This window comes from Pteropus vampyrus, unplaced genomic scaffold, assembly GCF_000151845.1.
Source record: "Pteropus vampyrus isolate Shadow unplaced genomic scaffold, Pvam_2.0 Scaffold39, whole genome shotgun sequence".
In the NCBI taxonomy this organism is placed as follows: domain Eukaryota; kingdom Metazoa; phylum Chordata; class Mammalia; order Chiroptera; family Pteropodidae; genus Pteropus; species Pteropus vampyrus.
In genome coordinates, this window is record NW_011888820.1 from 327,366 (window position 1) to 345,666 (window position 18,301).

At 33.9% G+C, this 18,301-nt stretch overlaps 1 protein-coding gene across 1 annotated transcript in view; it reads right to left on the bottom strand.

The window, feature by feature from the left end:
• Window positions 1-18,301, bottom strand: part of TRIM36 (tripartite motif containing 36) — a 32,407-nt gene that overhangs the window by 7,780 nt on the left and 6,326 nt on the right. The window contains exons 2-6 of the mRNA XM_011358246.2: window positions 15,252-15,577; window positions 12,960-13,106; window positions 6,786-6,881; window positions 3,101-3,354; window positions 2,751-2,875 (exon numbers count right to left, since the gene is read on the bottom strand). Of these exons, the coding sequence (XP_011356548.1) occupies window positions 2,751-2,875; window positions 3,101-3,354; window positions 6,786-6,881; window positions 12,960-13,106; window positions 15,252-15,577 (948 nt within the window). The remainder of the gene's footprint in view (window positions 1-2,750; window positions 2,876-3,100; window positions 3,355-6,785; window positions 6,882-12,959; window positions 13,107-15,251; window positions 15,578-18,301) is intronic.

The window sequence follows — 18,301 nt, forward strand, 5'->3', positions numbered from 1 at the left end:
TATTGTACATTTAAAATTTGCTAAAAGGATAGATTCTCATGGTAAGTGTTCCTACAATTTTTTAAAAAGAATAAATAATAAAAAAGAGATTTAAAGAGGTATAATTGTGTTCATAAAAGAGAAGAATGAAAAAAAGAAAAATTAAAAGACTCAATTTTGGCTTTAGATACTATATTAATTCTAAAACACTAGAAATTAAAATTTTTAACTATATGCCTTCAATTTCCACCTACTGAATAACAACCCTAGACTTAAAATTTTTAATCTGTGTTCTCCTATAATTATCTTAATAAATATAAAATCCAAGTTTGGTGTAAATAACAAAAAACATCAATGAAACATTACACAATTTTTTGTCATATCTTCTTCCATAGAGTTGTAAGAAATTTAAACAATTTTTTCTTGTTCTTAGCATGATACATATTTTTGTAAGAAAATCAGAAACTACAGAAAACACACAAAATAATGTAAGTAACTCAAAGATAATCACTACAATAATTTTGTATAGACCCTGCCAGTATTTTTCTCCCAGTGGTATTCCACTACATGGATGTATCAACATTTAATTGTTTTCAGAAACATGCTTCTAATTTTTCACTTTCGATACAATGATTAAGATATCACAGCTAAATCACTGTGCATATCCATAATCCTTTCCACTGAATAAATTCTAATAAGCTTAACTGCTTGGGTCATATAGTATGAATAAGCTATAAAAGTTACACATGCACACACACATAAACAAACATGTATTTATATCAAATCATAGAGAAGTATATGAAATGGAAAATAGAAGTCTCCCTCTTCTCCTTATCCCCCAGCTATATGTAGGCAACGTATAAGCATGTCTGGGAATGGTACACTTACACAACTAAATGTTACGTAGCCCTAATGAGATCTAGAAAGTCATTCAAAACACATTTTAAAGGAAAAAGGAAAAAAAAGCTAGTTACAAAACGACATGACTAGTATGGCCTATCCAAATCCCTTTCTTTTCTTTTTTGAAACATAGCTTACTAAAAAAAAATGTGCACACAGGAAAAAAAATGAGAACATCCATTAGCCAGAAGCTAGGTAACTACTTTCCATTCTCACCCATCTGTTTTACCAGTTCTTTATTATACAATGATATAACCCAAGATTATCCACTTCAAACCCATCTTTCCAAAGACTGTTTTGGGATCCCCAGGGGAGAGAGGACCTGACACTCCTAAATAAACTAGCACAGGTATGAAAAACAATTCAAGTACACCTTTCGAGAAAAGTGGGAGTATAGTGAATCAGCATTTGAAAGAGTAACAAATACAAAATTGGAAACAATATTGTAATAATAAACAAAATAAGTACATATCTGAAAGGAGATTCAGGTACAGGTATGAAAAGAAAGGGCACAGTAATAATCCTTCAGAGTTTTTAACTTTCAACAAGACAAATTTCCTTTGAACGTATAAATTCACACATCTATATGTATATAGCAATTAGACTACAAGCATACCTTTCTAAGGATTCTAATTGTTCACCATCACTAGAAGAGAAATCTGAGGGACATGAATAGGTGAGACGAAAAAAAGGAAAGGAAGACCTCCCTGCCAGGGAACAGCAAAACATAAACATAAGCAAATGTTATGGGCTAAACTGTGTCCCCTCCAAAATTCACATGCTGAAGCTCTAATCCCCAGAACCTCAGAATGTGACTTTATCAGGATGGTCTTTAAAGAGGTACTTAAGTTAAAATGAGGTCATTAGAGTGGGCTCTAATCTAATATGACTAATATGACTGGTGTCCTTACAAGAAAAATTTGGATATGCAGAGGGAAGAACGTGAAGACACAGGAAGAAGACAGTACTTGCAAGCCCAACCAGAGAGGCCTCAGAAGAAACCAACCCTGCCAACACCCTAATCTCAGACTTCTAGCCCCCAGAATTGTAAGAAAAAGAATTTCTGTTGTTTAAGGCACTCAGTCTGTGATATTTTGTTTCAGCAGCCCTAGCAAACTAAAATAGCAAGGTAAACACTTGACCATCTTAGAGTCACTTTTAGCCTGAAGATATCACTTCTAGGTTTCTGCCATACAGAAACTCACATTACATGTGCACAAAGAAATACTGCTGAAGATGTTCACTACAGCATCACAGTAGTGAAAAAAATAGAAACGGTCTCAGTAGAGAAATGATTTATATAACAAAATACGATAAAGTTAAAACACAACTTTAAACCAGAACTTTGTATATTAACAAATATTTATCTTAAACGTAATTTTTTTAAAAAGCAATTTACAAAAAGGATACATACAATGTAATGCCATTCACACAATGTTTAAAAACATAGCCAGAAGGGAGGAGGGTTTGGGGGAAGGGTTAAAGGAGTACAAATTAGTTATTGATAGATGGTCAAGGGGATGGGGAGCACGGCATAGGGAATGTAGTTAGCATTAATGTAATGGCTAGGTGGAGGGCCAGAGGAGAGAAAGAGCAATTAGGGAAATTATTTTATAAACTATATAAATGTACTGTATACTTGAAACTAATAATAAAATTAAAAAAAGAAACACACATACAAATCAATAGAATATGGTTTTTGTGCATAAAAAACATAATTATTAAAACAAATACAATGATTTTAGTATATAATGATTCTGGGCAACTGAGATGTTGCTTCATACCATCAAACTGAAGAAAAAGTATTTTTTTTTTTTACACAACACAAATTCAGACTAAAAAAGTAAGGCTTTGCTGTTACTAAAACTTACCACTAGAGAAAAAGGACAATTCTCCAAGAAGTTCTGTTTGTTTAGATGTATTAACAACATAGTCTTCAAAAGAAGTCTGAGCCGCAGGTCTAAAGCTCTTCAAAGATTCTGTAGCTTTCTGTATTCTGCAGACAGATACATTATATAAAAATGATTCGTTAAAAAGGCAAATACGACTAAGTATCTGCAATGTGATTAACAAAAGAAACTTCACCAACATTCAGTTAAGAGTGAGTAAGAGTACTCCACTAACAACATAACAGCATTATAAACCATTCAAAGCTAAAGTGAAAACATGCAGCAGCATTTAATGACATTGCTAAAGAGATTGTAAATTAAAAGTAAAATACCTGAGGTGGAGCTGTTTTGCTGTCTGTACAAAGCAAGACTGATCCGTCTCCTTAAGCACTTCTTGAGCATATCCCACAAGTCCATTGTTCTCCAAAAGCCCCTGATATTCTTCCATTTGAGTCTGAAATTTGTCTAATCGTAGTTTCTTTGAAGCGTCAATTGCTTTCAAAACAGATGATTTCCTCTCTTCTAGAATTTCAAAGAGCTTTTCAAAATGTGTAATTGCATCCTCTTTGGCCCTCTCTCCATTACACTGTTATAAAACAAGCCAAATGTTACCTCATCTGCTAAATCCAAATGTTTTTTTTTTTTTCACAAAATAACCAAAAATGAACAAAACAAACCTAAAAATTATGAAGAAAATAAATTCTGAGTCTTTGAAATTTTCAGAACAATAATTTGGCCATCAAATACACCTAACAAGGAATAATCAGCAAATTTCATTTAGACATAGTTTGCAATTTTGTAATATTGTACCTTCCTTAAGCTTTTAATCTCTAAAGTCCAGCAATAAACAATTTATTTAATAAATTTATTAATTTATTAAATTAAAAAAAAAACCTTCACTATGAATACAAAGGAAATTGAGGCAGAAATAAACTGACTTAACCAAGTACTGGAAAATACAATTTTAGAATTTTTAATTCATTTCTAATTCAGGAAATTTTTGACCATCTCCACTCTATTCCAATTTTTTAAAAAAGTAAACCACAGCCATGAAAATTAGTAAAATGATATCCTTTTCTAAGATATAAAAATGTAACTCGTCAAATTAATAGAACTATAAGCATAATTAAATCCTGTGTGACTTTATGTAAATTATTTAATTTCTGTATGCTTGAATTTTTCTCTACTGAAAACTAGGGATAAGAAAAACCATTTAAGGTTTTTCTGAAGACTGAAAAAGATTATTTAAATAAAATACCACCATAATGTCACGTATTCTCAATAAACATTATTTTCACTGTACAATGTAGCTATTCCTCTACTTTGTCAAAAAATGATCCTATCTGCAGCGCTTATTAAACATTTTGAATGTCAAAATCAGAGATCAACTCGATTTGAAAATAAGACCAGCGGAGTACTTGTAAGCACTCATCATGATTGACTCCTAAGTAGCAGCCAAAAGAAAAAAGCCTTCAAGAACATTCTTAAAATCTGAAAATATATGATAGAAGTACATTGTGTATTTTCTAATGACTTCTGGCCAATATTTATAATGAAAGGAAATTTTTTCCAGATTCCCTTGTTTCCTAACCCCAACAATAAATTTTTTTTTAAAGGATGGAAAAGGAGGAAGAGGGTAGTAACATTTTGGTTTTATGTCAATGGCCTATCAAGGCATTAAACTCAGAAATATCATATGCAGGTAAAAAGATATTTTTTCCCTAGCTAAGCATATTACAGGTAAAAGGACAAGTATCACAGTCATCACTGAGTAAAAATCAAGAATGGAAAAAATTCTCTAGTGTAAAAGATTCTTATTCATAAGCCTACAAACGCAGCTTAGGTCAAAGGTATACAAGAGGATAAATACTTTCTCCAGGATCCCAAGGAATCAGTGTCTACATGAATACTTGACGCCTGAGTTCCTCAATTTTCAAACTACTGAATGACAAACTCAAAAACAGGCACTGGATTTCCCTTACTTCAGAAGGGTAGCATGACTGAGAACCAAGAGAAAAACAAACCTAAAATGACCAAAGATGCAATCCCTGAAGCAACTCGATAACATAATTTGCTATGTGTTGGAGGGTTATACCAAACTAAGAAAGTTTGTCAATCAGATAAAAATATAAAAACAAAATTCCACTTTTAAATTACATGGAAAAACAACTTAATTAGGGTGGTAAATGCAATCAGTGAATATCAGAAAAAGAATATTAAAAACAATCAATAATATTGTTATGGTGCTAATTGGTATAGTGATACGGTGCTAATTCACATAATTTCTCAATAATTTTAACCCATTTTTGAAAAAAGTTTAAGAAGTAACAGTCTCAGATTATTTTTATATTTAATTACAACTTTTAAAGTAATCAGGAGTAATGGCTCTTCAATTTATTTCAAAGAGAAAAAAGAAATACACATTAAAGACAGCTAAAAATATTTGGAATTTTAAAATAACCCAATCCTATTCTCTTTTACTATATTTTTTTAAATGCTATCAATTTTTCTAATTTTTTATTGAAATATAATATACAAACAGAAAAATGTATATGCGAGTGTAGAAGATCAATGATTCTTTTCAAGCACACCCTTGTAACCAGCATCCAGATTAAATAAAAGAGTATTACCAGAGTGGATGAAAAAAAAAGCCACATACTAAACCTGACAAGCTCAGGAGAGACCAGCACAGTGGTCGCTACAAACAGAAACCAAAAGTAATCAGATAGGATGGTCTGACCATAAAAATTTCTAACTAAAATCAGGTCATGGTGTGTAGTCACATCCTGAGCCTGTAGCTTTCTTGACAGAGGTCAATCAATCTTTACCTTAAGTAAACCTGTTCATTGTCTTTTTACATTTAAGATAACATACCTTTGAAATATCAGAGTCATCCCTTTTATCCAGACTCCTCAGGGTACAACCCACTGCACCAGAGGAGGAGACCACAAAGCCCTGTGGTTATTATCTTCACCCTAACCCGCACCCCCATACCATCTCTGTGGGCTGTAAATGTTAATTATTAACTCCCGTACCCTCCAAAGTAAAATAAGTGGGTCCCTCCGTTTTACTTTTTATCCAGTCCCAGGGACTTTCCTGCTTCACTTTCTCTTGCCCCCTTAATCTACCATTAATGAATCCTCCTTACATCTCCTCTTTTGATTCTAATGTATAAAATAAGCTGCAAAACTGCCATTCTCCAGAGAATTTTATTAATCCATTGAGATTCTGCTTCCAAGCAATTGTCGTCAGTTTGGCTCAAAAAAACTCATTAAAATTCTCTACAGGTTTAGATGTTTCTTACATCAACACCAGTATCCCAGAAGCCATCCTTATACCCGTCCCAGGCACTAATCCTCCCCTCTTCATCAACTCCTATCCTGAATCCTAAAAATATAGTCCAGTCACCGGTTTTGGTACTTTTTATAAATGTAATCACATAGTATTTACTCCACTGTATCTGGTGCCTTTCTTTCAACATTATTCCAAGATTTATCTACAGTGTTACATGTAGCTGAAGATGTTCATTCTTACTGCTATTTATATTTCACTACTGATGAACATTTGGGTAGTTTCCACTTTGTGGCTATTACAAACAATGCAGCTATGAACATTCTAATTCCTGTCCTTTGGTGAACATATGTCAGGAACATATTTAGAAATATCTGGAATTTTAAATAAACCTGGTTCTATCGACAGGTAGTACATTTTTTCAAATGTGATGTTAATTTTGTAAAATATAACTGTAAAAGCTATCATTTCCCTTTTGAGACCTAACTGCCACATAGTTAGTCATTCTTTATTCCATGCTCCAATATCATTTAATCATTACTTCTATCACAGCACTGATCACATGGCATTACAATTTTTTACATTTTTTTCCTTAGTCCCAAAAAAGCAGAAGTGAAATCTAACACAACTTTGTATTCCCAGCTCATATAATACCCTCAAAATTTTATAAATGAATAATTATCTAAATGAATAAATGAAAAATATGCAAACCAGTTTATCACTTACCTCTGTTTCTTTCATTAACAAGTTTAGTTCAGAAATTTGACTCTTCACCTGGCTCTCCTTGCCAATAAGGTAATCAATATCTTTTGAAAGCTTTTCCTGTTGGAACATATTAGTAATACAAGTAAGTAAAAATAGAAGTTTAACACAGGTCTTGCAAATTTTTTTCTTATACAACAATGAGTATTCTATCCTCTTTAGCCTAAGATGATCAGACAGTAAAATCAACTATACAGCAATTATCGTTATTAACCCAGAGTAAATAGTTACTGGCTTGAGCATAGAGGCCCAAGGATATATGAGATTAGAAGCAAGTTGGAAAACAGAACAGGGTAGTGATGCTTATATTAGCCAAAAATTCTAAATACACAAACAGCACATTTTTGTTATCTCATCATCACTCCCAGAACCCTTCTTCCTAAGGCTTCTAAGTAGAGAGAAGAGCAGCAATTCAAACACTATGGTCTTCCATCAGATTTCATAGTTCACTCTTTCACACACACATACCCATACCCGCACAACACAAACAGCAACAAAGACACTTCGAAAATGATTTTCAAGGGCCATTTCAGCTTAGATAGTCAATAATTAATAACAATTAATAATAATGAAAATACAGATTTACAAAAATATTTAATTAAGCTACCAGAATAACTTTTTTATAAAGTAGTCATTTTGAAATTATAGTTTACCATAGAGATAACATCATAGTTTTGTAGAATCCCCAGTCTAGCCCCCCGCCAAAAGAATATGTAATATGTCTGAGTGTATTAAAAAACAAACACCCTGAAGCATCATGGGGTACAACATTATAAAAGACATGTGTTCAGTCTGAATAAGAATGAGACCATCCAGAAAACACCTTCCAAGCTATAGCCCTAAAAAGAGGATCTTTGCATTTCTTGGTCATTGCTGAATAAAAGAGGTGGGTAAGAAAAGGGTCAGAGATCCAACTTATAGGAATTAAAGAAGTGAGTCTCCTACCTATCTCATCATCATCTTTAAAAAAAAAAAAAAAAACTTAAACCATGTAATGGGTAAGACAGCATATGCAGAAGTGACAGGTCTCTGGTAAGACCCATCTTTAATTCTTTGGAACACCCAGCAATTAGAACTGAGTTTCCTTGAGGGCTCACTGGAGGAACAGAGGAAGGAAGGACCTCTTAGATAGAGAAACAAAATTTATAAGGACTAAAGGCAAGATGGGACCCAAGAAACTATAGGATGTTAAGAATAGGAAAAGACATTAAATCTTATGTCTTAACCTAGCATTTTACAGATGAGAAATCCAAAGTACATCGGGTACAAATATCACATAGGCGATAGCTGAACTAGAACTTCCTCACTGCACAGAACACAAACCACCATTCCACAGGCTGAGGTACTTCCTCAGTTCCAAGATGCAAGGAAGATGACAGTTCCTCCAATACTGTCCCTGTCAGGCCCATGCTGACACCAGAAGTATTGGGTCCAGGGAGTAATACTCTTTTTAGCTACGGTAGCAGAGAAGAATTTGAATATTTAAGTAGGGCTTGGTTCTAACACAGCTTAATCTAGAAATGTAAGATAGAGAAGAATAGATGACAGGATTCAGAAACACGGTATAAGGATTAAGAGCACCAGGGGTCACGCCCAGTGAGCTGTAATGCTTAGACAAAGTCTCTGGCTAATGAAAGCTTTTATCAGAGATGGCTCCAGTCTTCTCCATCTCACAGACCGAGGCAGCCTGTGTTAAGACTACATCCATTTTAACCCAAGGCCAGTGTATCCATTTATTCAGAAGCCTCCAAAAAGTATAAGCACCAAACACTGATACTAGGCACTGAGAATAAAAATAAAATGTACAAAGACATGGCTCCCACCTTCAGGAAGTTCTTCCAGTGGGGGAAGCAGTTCTAAATCCTCTAGATATATTAGGACTCCAGTTCTCTAGGAACTGATAAGAAGCTAATTGTTCAAGGACGCCAAAATTGCTCAAAAGGTTTCCTCTAGAGCAATGGTTCTCAAAAATACTGCTGTGTATCAGTCTCCTGAGAACTAATGCAGAACACACAGGTCCAGGCTCCTTGAAGTGGGAGAGGACTTGGCCTCTGTAGTTTTACCAGGTGTTCCAAGTGATTCTAATACCCTCCAAAGTTTGAGAACCACTGCCTCCATCTTTTAATCAGGTTTTCAATCAAAGGTACCAAGGAAACATTAGAGGCAACAAAGCAAGGGAGAAGGAAGAGAGAAAGGGAGATAAATTCATTCAAAATTACTTTGAATACCTTTTATGTGAGCGGGCTAGGAGAATAATATATCTAACCAGTATGGTCCCCTGCTTCCATGGGACATATAATTTCAAAGGTGATGATCAGCTTTGCTATGTGTCCGAAAATGTTCAGAATAAAATACTGGGAAGAAAGCGTACATAATGATACACTTTAGTCAAGTGCCAAATTACTTCAACAAATATGACAATAGTATTCACCACAAATTTCACATACCCTAAAATACAGAAGCTGTATTACTTTGTCATTCAGCAGGTACTGTGTATAGGGATGTTTACATTTTCTACTTTCCTAGGCCTTAGTTTCTAATCATGTGTCTAAAATCATAAAGCCACCACTTCCAGAAGAAATAACAGTACATGAACAAGACTCCTAACTTCCTCCTAGAAATGTATGGAAATAAAGAAAAATAAAACTAGGAAAAATTCCTTAAGAAATATTCCTCAGTAAAATGTTAGCTCACTACTATAGTGTAGACAATTGAGGTAAGATAAGCTAATGACCAGCTCTTCTTAATGAGAAACCAACCATACAGTTATGTGAAAAGCCGAAAAAATCCTGGAAAACCCACTAGCAACCAAAGTTGGAGAGGCATGGTCTTGAGGTATGGCCAGACTGAGGGAAAGATAGCAATAGCAAATACCCAACTGCAGCCCCCTTTTCAGGGTAAAACTGAATTCCAAAGCTTTAGCAGTCCAAGGTGGTCAGAGGAAAGAGTAAACTGGGTTCCCAATGGAGGAAGGTGGGAAAGACTCCATACTGGCCCCTATTCTAGAAGAGCAAGTCAACCAGCAAAGGCCGGCTACAAAGAACCGCTCTATTTTGAGCGTGTACATGTGTATATTTCCGACTGTCTGGAGATTAACAGGAGAGATGATTACATGGCAGGAAAAAAAAATACAGGTCTCACCTAACAAGACTGCCAATGGCAGAACAATTCCTCTCAGTTATTAACTATTTAGGCCAGTTCACCCAAAAGTAATAGCACTTTCCAGAATTGAAAGGGCAACCTTCGCAAAACAACTTGGTAAAAATTCCACAGAGAGGCCACATACAACAGTCTACCTGTATTAGAAGGCAAATCCAATAATGAGGCAGATGGGAAACGTGCTTCAGCAATTTCAACAAAAAGAGACAAAAATACAGAGACAAAGTTATCCTATGATGCCCATTTCTCTTCTCCCCTTGCAACACTCAACTAAAAATGAAAATAATAATGTAAACCTGTATCATGCAGCCCTCTAGCTTAAAAATCTAAAACCAAGTGAAAAGGAATGAGGAGATCTAAGGTGATCTGTTTGCTACTTTTAGAAATTGAATAATCCAATATGGAGTCTATTTTTTACAAAGTCTGAAACATATATGAGAGAAATAACAACAGAATTTAAAGAATAACAGGTGTACAGTATTGTCAAAGATTTATTTCAGGGAACAAAAAAAAATTCTGGATAATTTGTGTAAGATCAAACCAATAAGAAACAAACAAAAAGCTGTCAAAGTTAAATTTAAACAGTGGTACTGGCGCTGGAGGGCATAATAAATTAACAATGACTAGATTTTCTCTCCTACCTGAAAAAATTTAAAAACCCAAAAGAATATCTGAAAGAGCTCTTAAGATACTGGACACTAAGAAACAACACTGAAATATGAGAAGCAAGATGAGCCTATGGTTGCCCCAGCTTACTGTATGGAGAAGGTTCCCAAGGCCTGGTGCAGAGGAAAACTCTAATGGAGCCAGGATCTCCCATGAGATGAGGTGAAGCTGAGAGTCCAGGGAGGTCTGAGCTGGTAAAATATAAGACCTAAGATGGCTAGAGAAGGAACGCCAGAAATGTACAAGGGTCCCCCTTACCTATTCGGCAGAGTACTGATCAATTCATATGTGTGAGAAAACTGTGTGAGAAAACTGCCAGTGGCCAGGAAAGAATTGCTTAAAAGCATTACAGGGAACAATTCTAGGAGCTTACACAAGAATGGGAATAGTGCTTATTCCCCACTGGCCAGACCAAAAAAAAAAAACCTCAAAAGTCATAGTGCATCAGGAAAAGAAAGAGTTTTACTTCAACAGTCTGGCTAAAATTAGCCTTAGAACTAAATGTTGCTCTGTCCTGCCTAATAAGCTTAAAAGCAAAACCCAAGAGGAACAAACTGTTTCCTAGCACCTTAATCACATACCAAAAGAAAACTCAAGAAATAAAAATACACCCAACAAGGTAAAATTATAGTACCTGGCATGCAGAGGAACAGGGGAATACAAATCATAATGAGAAGAAAAATCAGTTAAAACTGACATAGCAATGACACAGATGAAAGTAGCAGTAGACAAGGACAATAAAATAAATATACCTATAATCCACATATTCAATGTAGATGGAAGATTGAGCATGGCAGACACATAAAATGCAAACTACTGTAGACTCTAAGAAAGAAGATACCTACCAAGAAGGTTTCCTGGTGGCCAATTGTGCTCAAATTTTAAAAAAACAGAGCCCAGTAACAATTTCTACACAGGGCCTCTCACACAAACTGCACTTCAGGGATAAAGAAGCCTGCATTGAACTGCCTGCCTCCCACACTTAACTGCCTGCCTGTACTGTGTTCCTGCCATCTGAGCCATCTCTTCTTAAAGAATTCCTAGAACTGTATTTCAACCAACAGGACTGAGGTTTTCCCCCATCCAATAGGAGCTGTGCAGCTATATCCCCATTAGCATCTTTTCCAACCGATCAGTGGCTCCATTCTGACCAATTAGGACAGTGCTTTTTGGACCAATCAAACTGTAAGAATTTAGAGTCCTCACTTGTATGAGGACAGACCAATCAGGTACCAAGGGTAGGGGACTTCAAGTCTATATAAGTCAGCACCCAGCTCAGGGAGCACATTTCCCCTTTTCACTGAAGACTGAAGACCATGTTTCCCTGGCTGGAGCTGAAACACTGAAGATGTCTAGCTGGAGAAGAGTGGAACAGACCTACACAGTACAGAGTGGAGCAGACAGGACCAGATCAGAGCACAGAAGAAACATCTAGCCAGATAGAGGCCTCAGCCCCAGGCCACCTCAGCCCAGGGCTTCCTCAGAGCCACGCTGCTTCATTATTGAGCTATAATACTACAGAGCTGTTCCAAAACTGTGCTTTCTCACAGCTGTACTGTATCACAACTGAGCTGTTTGTACTCAATAAAGTAACCTTCCTCACTGCCCTCCAAACAGGGGATTCCTGTTGGCACTGAATTGGTGCCAATGACCATTGGCTGACAATATAAAACTGAATATATATAAATGAAAATTAGATATAGACCAAAAAATGTATATACCTATTGTTACAAATAGAAAGGAAACAAAAATTTAAATGGTTGGTAGATTTATGAATCAATTCCTTTTTAAAATACCATTTGAAAGAAAAAAAATGAAACAAAAAAATAGCATTATACCACTGCCTGCTTTGCATTATCAAACAAATTTGAAAATTTGAAAATAGGCATGTAGAAGGTTAAGAGACAAAAAGTAACAACTGCAGCTAGTAAGGATCCACCTGAATAATCAAAAGTTTTTACTAATTCTACAGGAAGCAAGAATCAAGTATCTTAAAATAGCTACTGTCTTTCAAAGTGTACCTTTATAAGGTACACACAATATCACAGGCACTGAGTTCACTCACTTGGGGATCATAAGGAAGCGTCCTTCATCTCTCTCTTTTCTGAGTTCAGAACTAGCGCATCAGTACAACAAAGAACTGCCAGGTCAAAACACTAACAACCTAATATTCGTAGACCATTAAGTAACACTTTACATTGTTAACTTGTTTCAGTAAAATAGACCACACAATACATGATTTTAAAAAGAAAAAGTTAAAGGTATACAGTTATGAAGAATCAAAATTTAGTTCCAAAAATAAACAAGTCTTACCTTTAAGGTCTTGTAGGCGCTGCTCATAGTGGATACACGGTGATTGGAATGATTACCGCCCAACTTACAGAGATGACAAACTGGCCTCCTACATAATTCACAGTACATGTTTATTCTCTCCATTTCATGTTCTGGGCACATTAAAATCTATTGAGTAAAGAATAAAGATATGATTAAGGGTCATCTCATCATAGCTTGAAGGGCATTCAAAGCCCCAAAATACAAAGACTTGCTTTAGAAAATCACTAAAGACATTTAAATGAATGAAAATGTAAAAGGAAATAAAAACATGTGGTACATCATATGAAAATTCTCTATATCAGAATCACTATTTTTTCCATTTCAAATGATCAATTAGATATGTAGATGTTCCTTCTCTTAAACTTGGTGATAAAAAGGTGAAAATTTCATTCCTATCAGGCTTAAGTAGAATGTTTAACCAAGGTACAAAGGTTCTGACCAGAATGACTAGATCATTCTTAATAATATTTTTATAGGGTACCATAAAAATAACTTATGAGAACCTATAGCCTCACTATCCTCAGCAGAAATCTGCCACTAGGAGAGTCTAGGAACACTGTATAAATTTCCAGATGCGTTTGCTTTTACATACTAATGGCACACACATTAATCAAATATAAAACTGTTTTTCCCTGATTTAAATTTCTCTCTTTTATTTACTCTATAAACTATCGTCACAGGTACATTTGAAGATTTATGTAAAATAACTATTTTCATTTAGAAAGGGAGATTCCTTTAGACTAGTGTGTTCATGAGATCCATGATTCCAACAGTTTAGATTATAAGCAATTATAACTAGTCTGATAATGTAGAGGGGAAAAAAAGTTCAATATGAAAAGTCCTAAAACCAACATGCAGGTTTTGGAGAAAAACAACTGGAAAAGATTTTGAATATTTTAGCATGTCCAAGTTCCTACATTCTCAAAGCCACTACATTCAAAATATAGACTTTGGCTTTCTACAAGGAATAATCATAAAAACTCAAAGCTATAGGCAAATATTCTACAGGATAACCTCTTTAGAATTTCACTATATTGAATAACAGATACTAACAACTTGAAAGTTGGGTAAAAAACATTTTTCTCAATATAACTCATTCCTATTTCTTCAGTTCTCTCCCACCAATCTCTTACTATATTTGTAAACAGAAGGAATAACATTGCAATATATACTCAAAATTTTTACTCAAAATCTCATGAATTCTGAACTCATAAAACCCAAGCCTAATAAAATTCATTCAATAATCATAGGTTCTTTTGTGATGGAATAGTATTAATCATTTTAATTAATCTTTAAAAAAAAAATTAAGACACCAGATTTAAGTCATAATTTTTTAAAAATCTATGACCTTGAGCATTTAAAATGACATAGTGACATAACAGAGGATTTAAAACTATTAAACAACTTTTACTCCACTGATATAGTTTGAAAAAAGAGACATTCAAAACATGGAAGCACAAATTTTGTTTTACTCTATGAGTTCTACACTATTTAATATGATGTTAAATACTCAGCTCATAGTTTCAAGATAACTTTTGGAACTTTCTTCCATTTTTCAATTACAAATTAAAGGTTTTATGCTCCACAATGTAAACAGATTTTTCACACGCAGTTACTAAGTTGTAAGGAATAAGAACTTTAATTAAAAGAATCAATTATAGTTTTTTTTAAATCTGTATAAATCAGAAAGCAATATAAGATACCAAAAATCATTCTAATTCTCAGTCATACAGCAAGGCAAATGACTATACATAAAGACCTTTTGAGCCTTATTAAATCACCCAGAATATTTAAGAAGTGAAAATTCCACTTCAAATATTATATGTATTATATCACAAGCTTCAGAATACTAGGTTGTAATTACTTTTATTGATTCATAATACAATTTTAGCTAACTAAAAATATTAGAAATGTTTCTCAATCAAATCTTTTAGACAATTATGGGTTTATCATATTAAAGCACAAAAGCTTTTTAACTTTAATAATTTCTACCTCAGAGAGTGCATCTGAGATAACCTTTCTTCCATTACTCAGTTATCATTATGAACATTCATGCGCTGTGTTGTATTACATTGTACTGTAATAGAGTAAACCACAACACTGCCTTCTAAGCTGTGGGAATGTCTAGCAACATACTAAACTCCAACTACTAGGCCTTAATTTCTTGTACCGGCTTTTAAAGTTATTTCCTTTCTTACTATCAAGTTCTAGACTTGTGATAATTCCTTTCATAATATTATTTAATAGTCTAACAACAAAAAATTCACTTACCTTGGGTCTAAAATTAGTGGTTGGGCCCACATACTCATGCTGAGCTTTTACAGTACCCCAAGGATGATAAATTTTGAAGCATTCATTGCAGTAGCTTGCACTACAGTCCATGCAACTTTTTGTGGATTCTTGAGGTGGTGGTTTACAAAGGTCACACATAATGGCTGTGGCTGCCCTAGCTGCCTGACGATATCTTTCAACAATAGTTTCCAAAGTGAAGTTTCGAAACAGACCATTGATTCCTCGTTCTCCAAGATCCACATCATGTTCACAGCCAGGGCAAGGAAAAGTAGTTGTCCTAGGCGTCAATGAATTGCGCTTCCAGCCTGTGTAATTAGTAAGTTCTTGTTTAGTTACATCAACAGGAAAATGAATAGAATGAAGAAAAAAGAAGTGATGTTTCTACTTTAGAGAGTGCATCTGAGATAACCTTTCTTCCATTACTCAGTTATCATTATGAACATTCACCCACTGTGTTGTATTACATTGTACTGTAATAGAGTAAACCATGACACTGCCTTCTAAGCTGTGGGACTGTCTAGCAACATACTAAATAACTCCAACTACTAGGCCTTATAGATCTACAAATGTATTTCAAAAATACAATGCTCAAAGTGGCTCCCTTTGAATCAATTTGTATTCTGAAAACGCTTTTTTAAAAAAAAATGCTTTTTAAAAAACTGTTTTCCTTTGGTATATAAAAGACAGGCCCAAGTTATTAAAGTTATTAAATCAAAGAGGAAAGGAAAATATTCTATAGTAGATCCTATATAAAATCCACATTAAATCAAACAGATATATGGACAAAACATATAACACAATACTACACAGGGTAAGGATTTCTTTTGAAATTATATATTCAACATTTATAGTCATTTTTATATCTCATATCCAAAAGAATTTAGCTTCCATTTAAATGAACACAGCCTTGGTTGGTTGATAAAAAATGAGTTCATACATGAAAGAGCAGGCTCTATGGATAGACTCCAAAAAGATCTAAATAGTTCTGCAAACTATTTGCAATTGTATGCAAAATTTTGTTTCTATATTCTTATGCATATTTTATGGTTAAATAATCCATAACTTTTATCAGATTCTCAAAAGAATATGTGACCACAAAATTGTTAAGAACCACTTCAATAGAGGATTTCCCACTGTAGTATTGTTTTACTGGGAAAATTCAGTAGGCAAAATCACTAATGAGTGCAATCTATAAGAGTGAAAAGTTCATTCATAGACCTAAAATCTAGTGACTTTAAGAAGGACCAACCATTTAGTATCTTCTTATGACCTGAAAAAAAGAATCATTAAGATTACTTAATTCGCTAAGCCAAAAGTTACCCAAAAAGTATTACAAATAATTTTACAATATATACACAATACAATGAGTGACCTCAAACATCACATTTTCATTCAATATTTTCCTAATTTTAACATATCAAGAAATCAAGGGATGACAGTCCTTATCTACAGGTTCACAAGATAATGGGGTTCTCCATTTAACATAGGTGCATGCATACATACCATATTCCTTTCTCTCATTTATAAATCTTTGAGTATGTAGTCTTGGTTGCCAATAAAATATCTACCTAAAAATAAACACAAACCTCTTAACCTACACCTCCTTTCATACTGCCATGTGTCCATGACCAAAAACGAATGGTTAAATTTAACATACCACATTTAGAAAAGGTCTTCTTTAAACAGCTATATTAATATTGCCTTGGCACATTACTATCATCACTGAAAAGACTGTCTTAAAAGATGTCTGGCATGATATCCGTACAGGTAAAATTTGGCAATCAGCCATGATATTATTTGAAGTGACTACAACGTGCTAAATGGCATTGAGCCCTGAAAGCTACTTATGCAACAAATATACATCACAGTGTTAATATCTTCATTTAAAGACACTTTAACTTTTACATTTTTAAATATACACACAAAAAAAGCTGCCCTGTAAAAATTTGAAAATCCTACATAAAATATATTCTTATAATAATTCTAAAACATGCAATACAGTCCAAGATGATTCACAACACAGCAGGCATATAATGAAATAAGCAGCAAAGCTATTTTAAAACACATGCCAATGAAAATTTCATTTAGTGAAAAAACAAGCCAAATAATTCTGAAAGTGATACAGTGCAGTGGTCAAGTTTAAACAAATGGAAATTCACATTTAATTGCATGCTTCCACACATGAACTAGGTGATATAAATTAAAAAGGATAGCTAATCTCAACAATCGATATATTTTTAAATGGGTTATTATTGGTTTTATGAATTTTGAAGGCTGTAATTAATGGGATAAAACAAAATTAAATCATGACAACGAAATCTTGCTTTGACATATACACTGGTGACACCCAGATTTTGGCCTTCATGTTCAGAAATTTCAAACAAAAAAGTTTCATCCCTTTTCTGTAAACCTCTTTTATTTTTATAATAAGCTGTAAAGCATCACACTAAACTTCTTAAATCATACAAAATATTAAATCAATATATCTTGGCTATTTTTCTAAACAGATTTACAAGCTCTAAAATATTTTTATAAATGCTAAAGAATTTACATATTTTATTTCATCTGTCTTATACTTCTAACATTGTTCTCACGAAATCAAATAACGGAATATATGTTCAGGGCAACAAGGAAAACAGGACATATCTAAAGATATTCTCAGAAATAATGAAAAAAATTGAGAGTGGAACTAAGAATAAAATGCAATACAGTTAACTTACTTTCTATAGCTATGCTATCTAATATAGCAAACATCAGTCAATTGTGGTTACTTAATTTAAATTAAATTAAAAATTCAGTTCTTTGGTTGCACTAGCCATATTTTAAACTCTCACGAGCCACATGTGGCTAGTGGCTACAGTATTGTACAGTGCAGGGTCAAACATTTCTGTGACTGTAAAAAGTTCCATTGGATAAAACGGCTCAATACCATGATATAATGAAAAAAATAACGATGATGCTGGCTTAGAAAAGTAAGGAAGCAATGTAGGCCAAGCAATGTAATTTTATATGTCAAATGCATTTGTAGG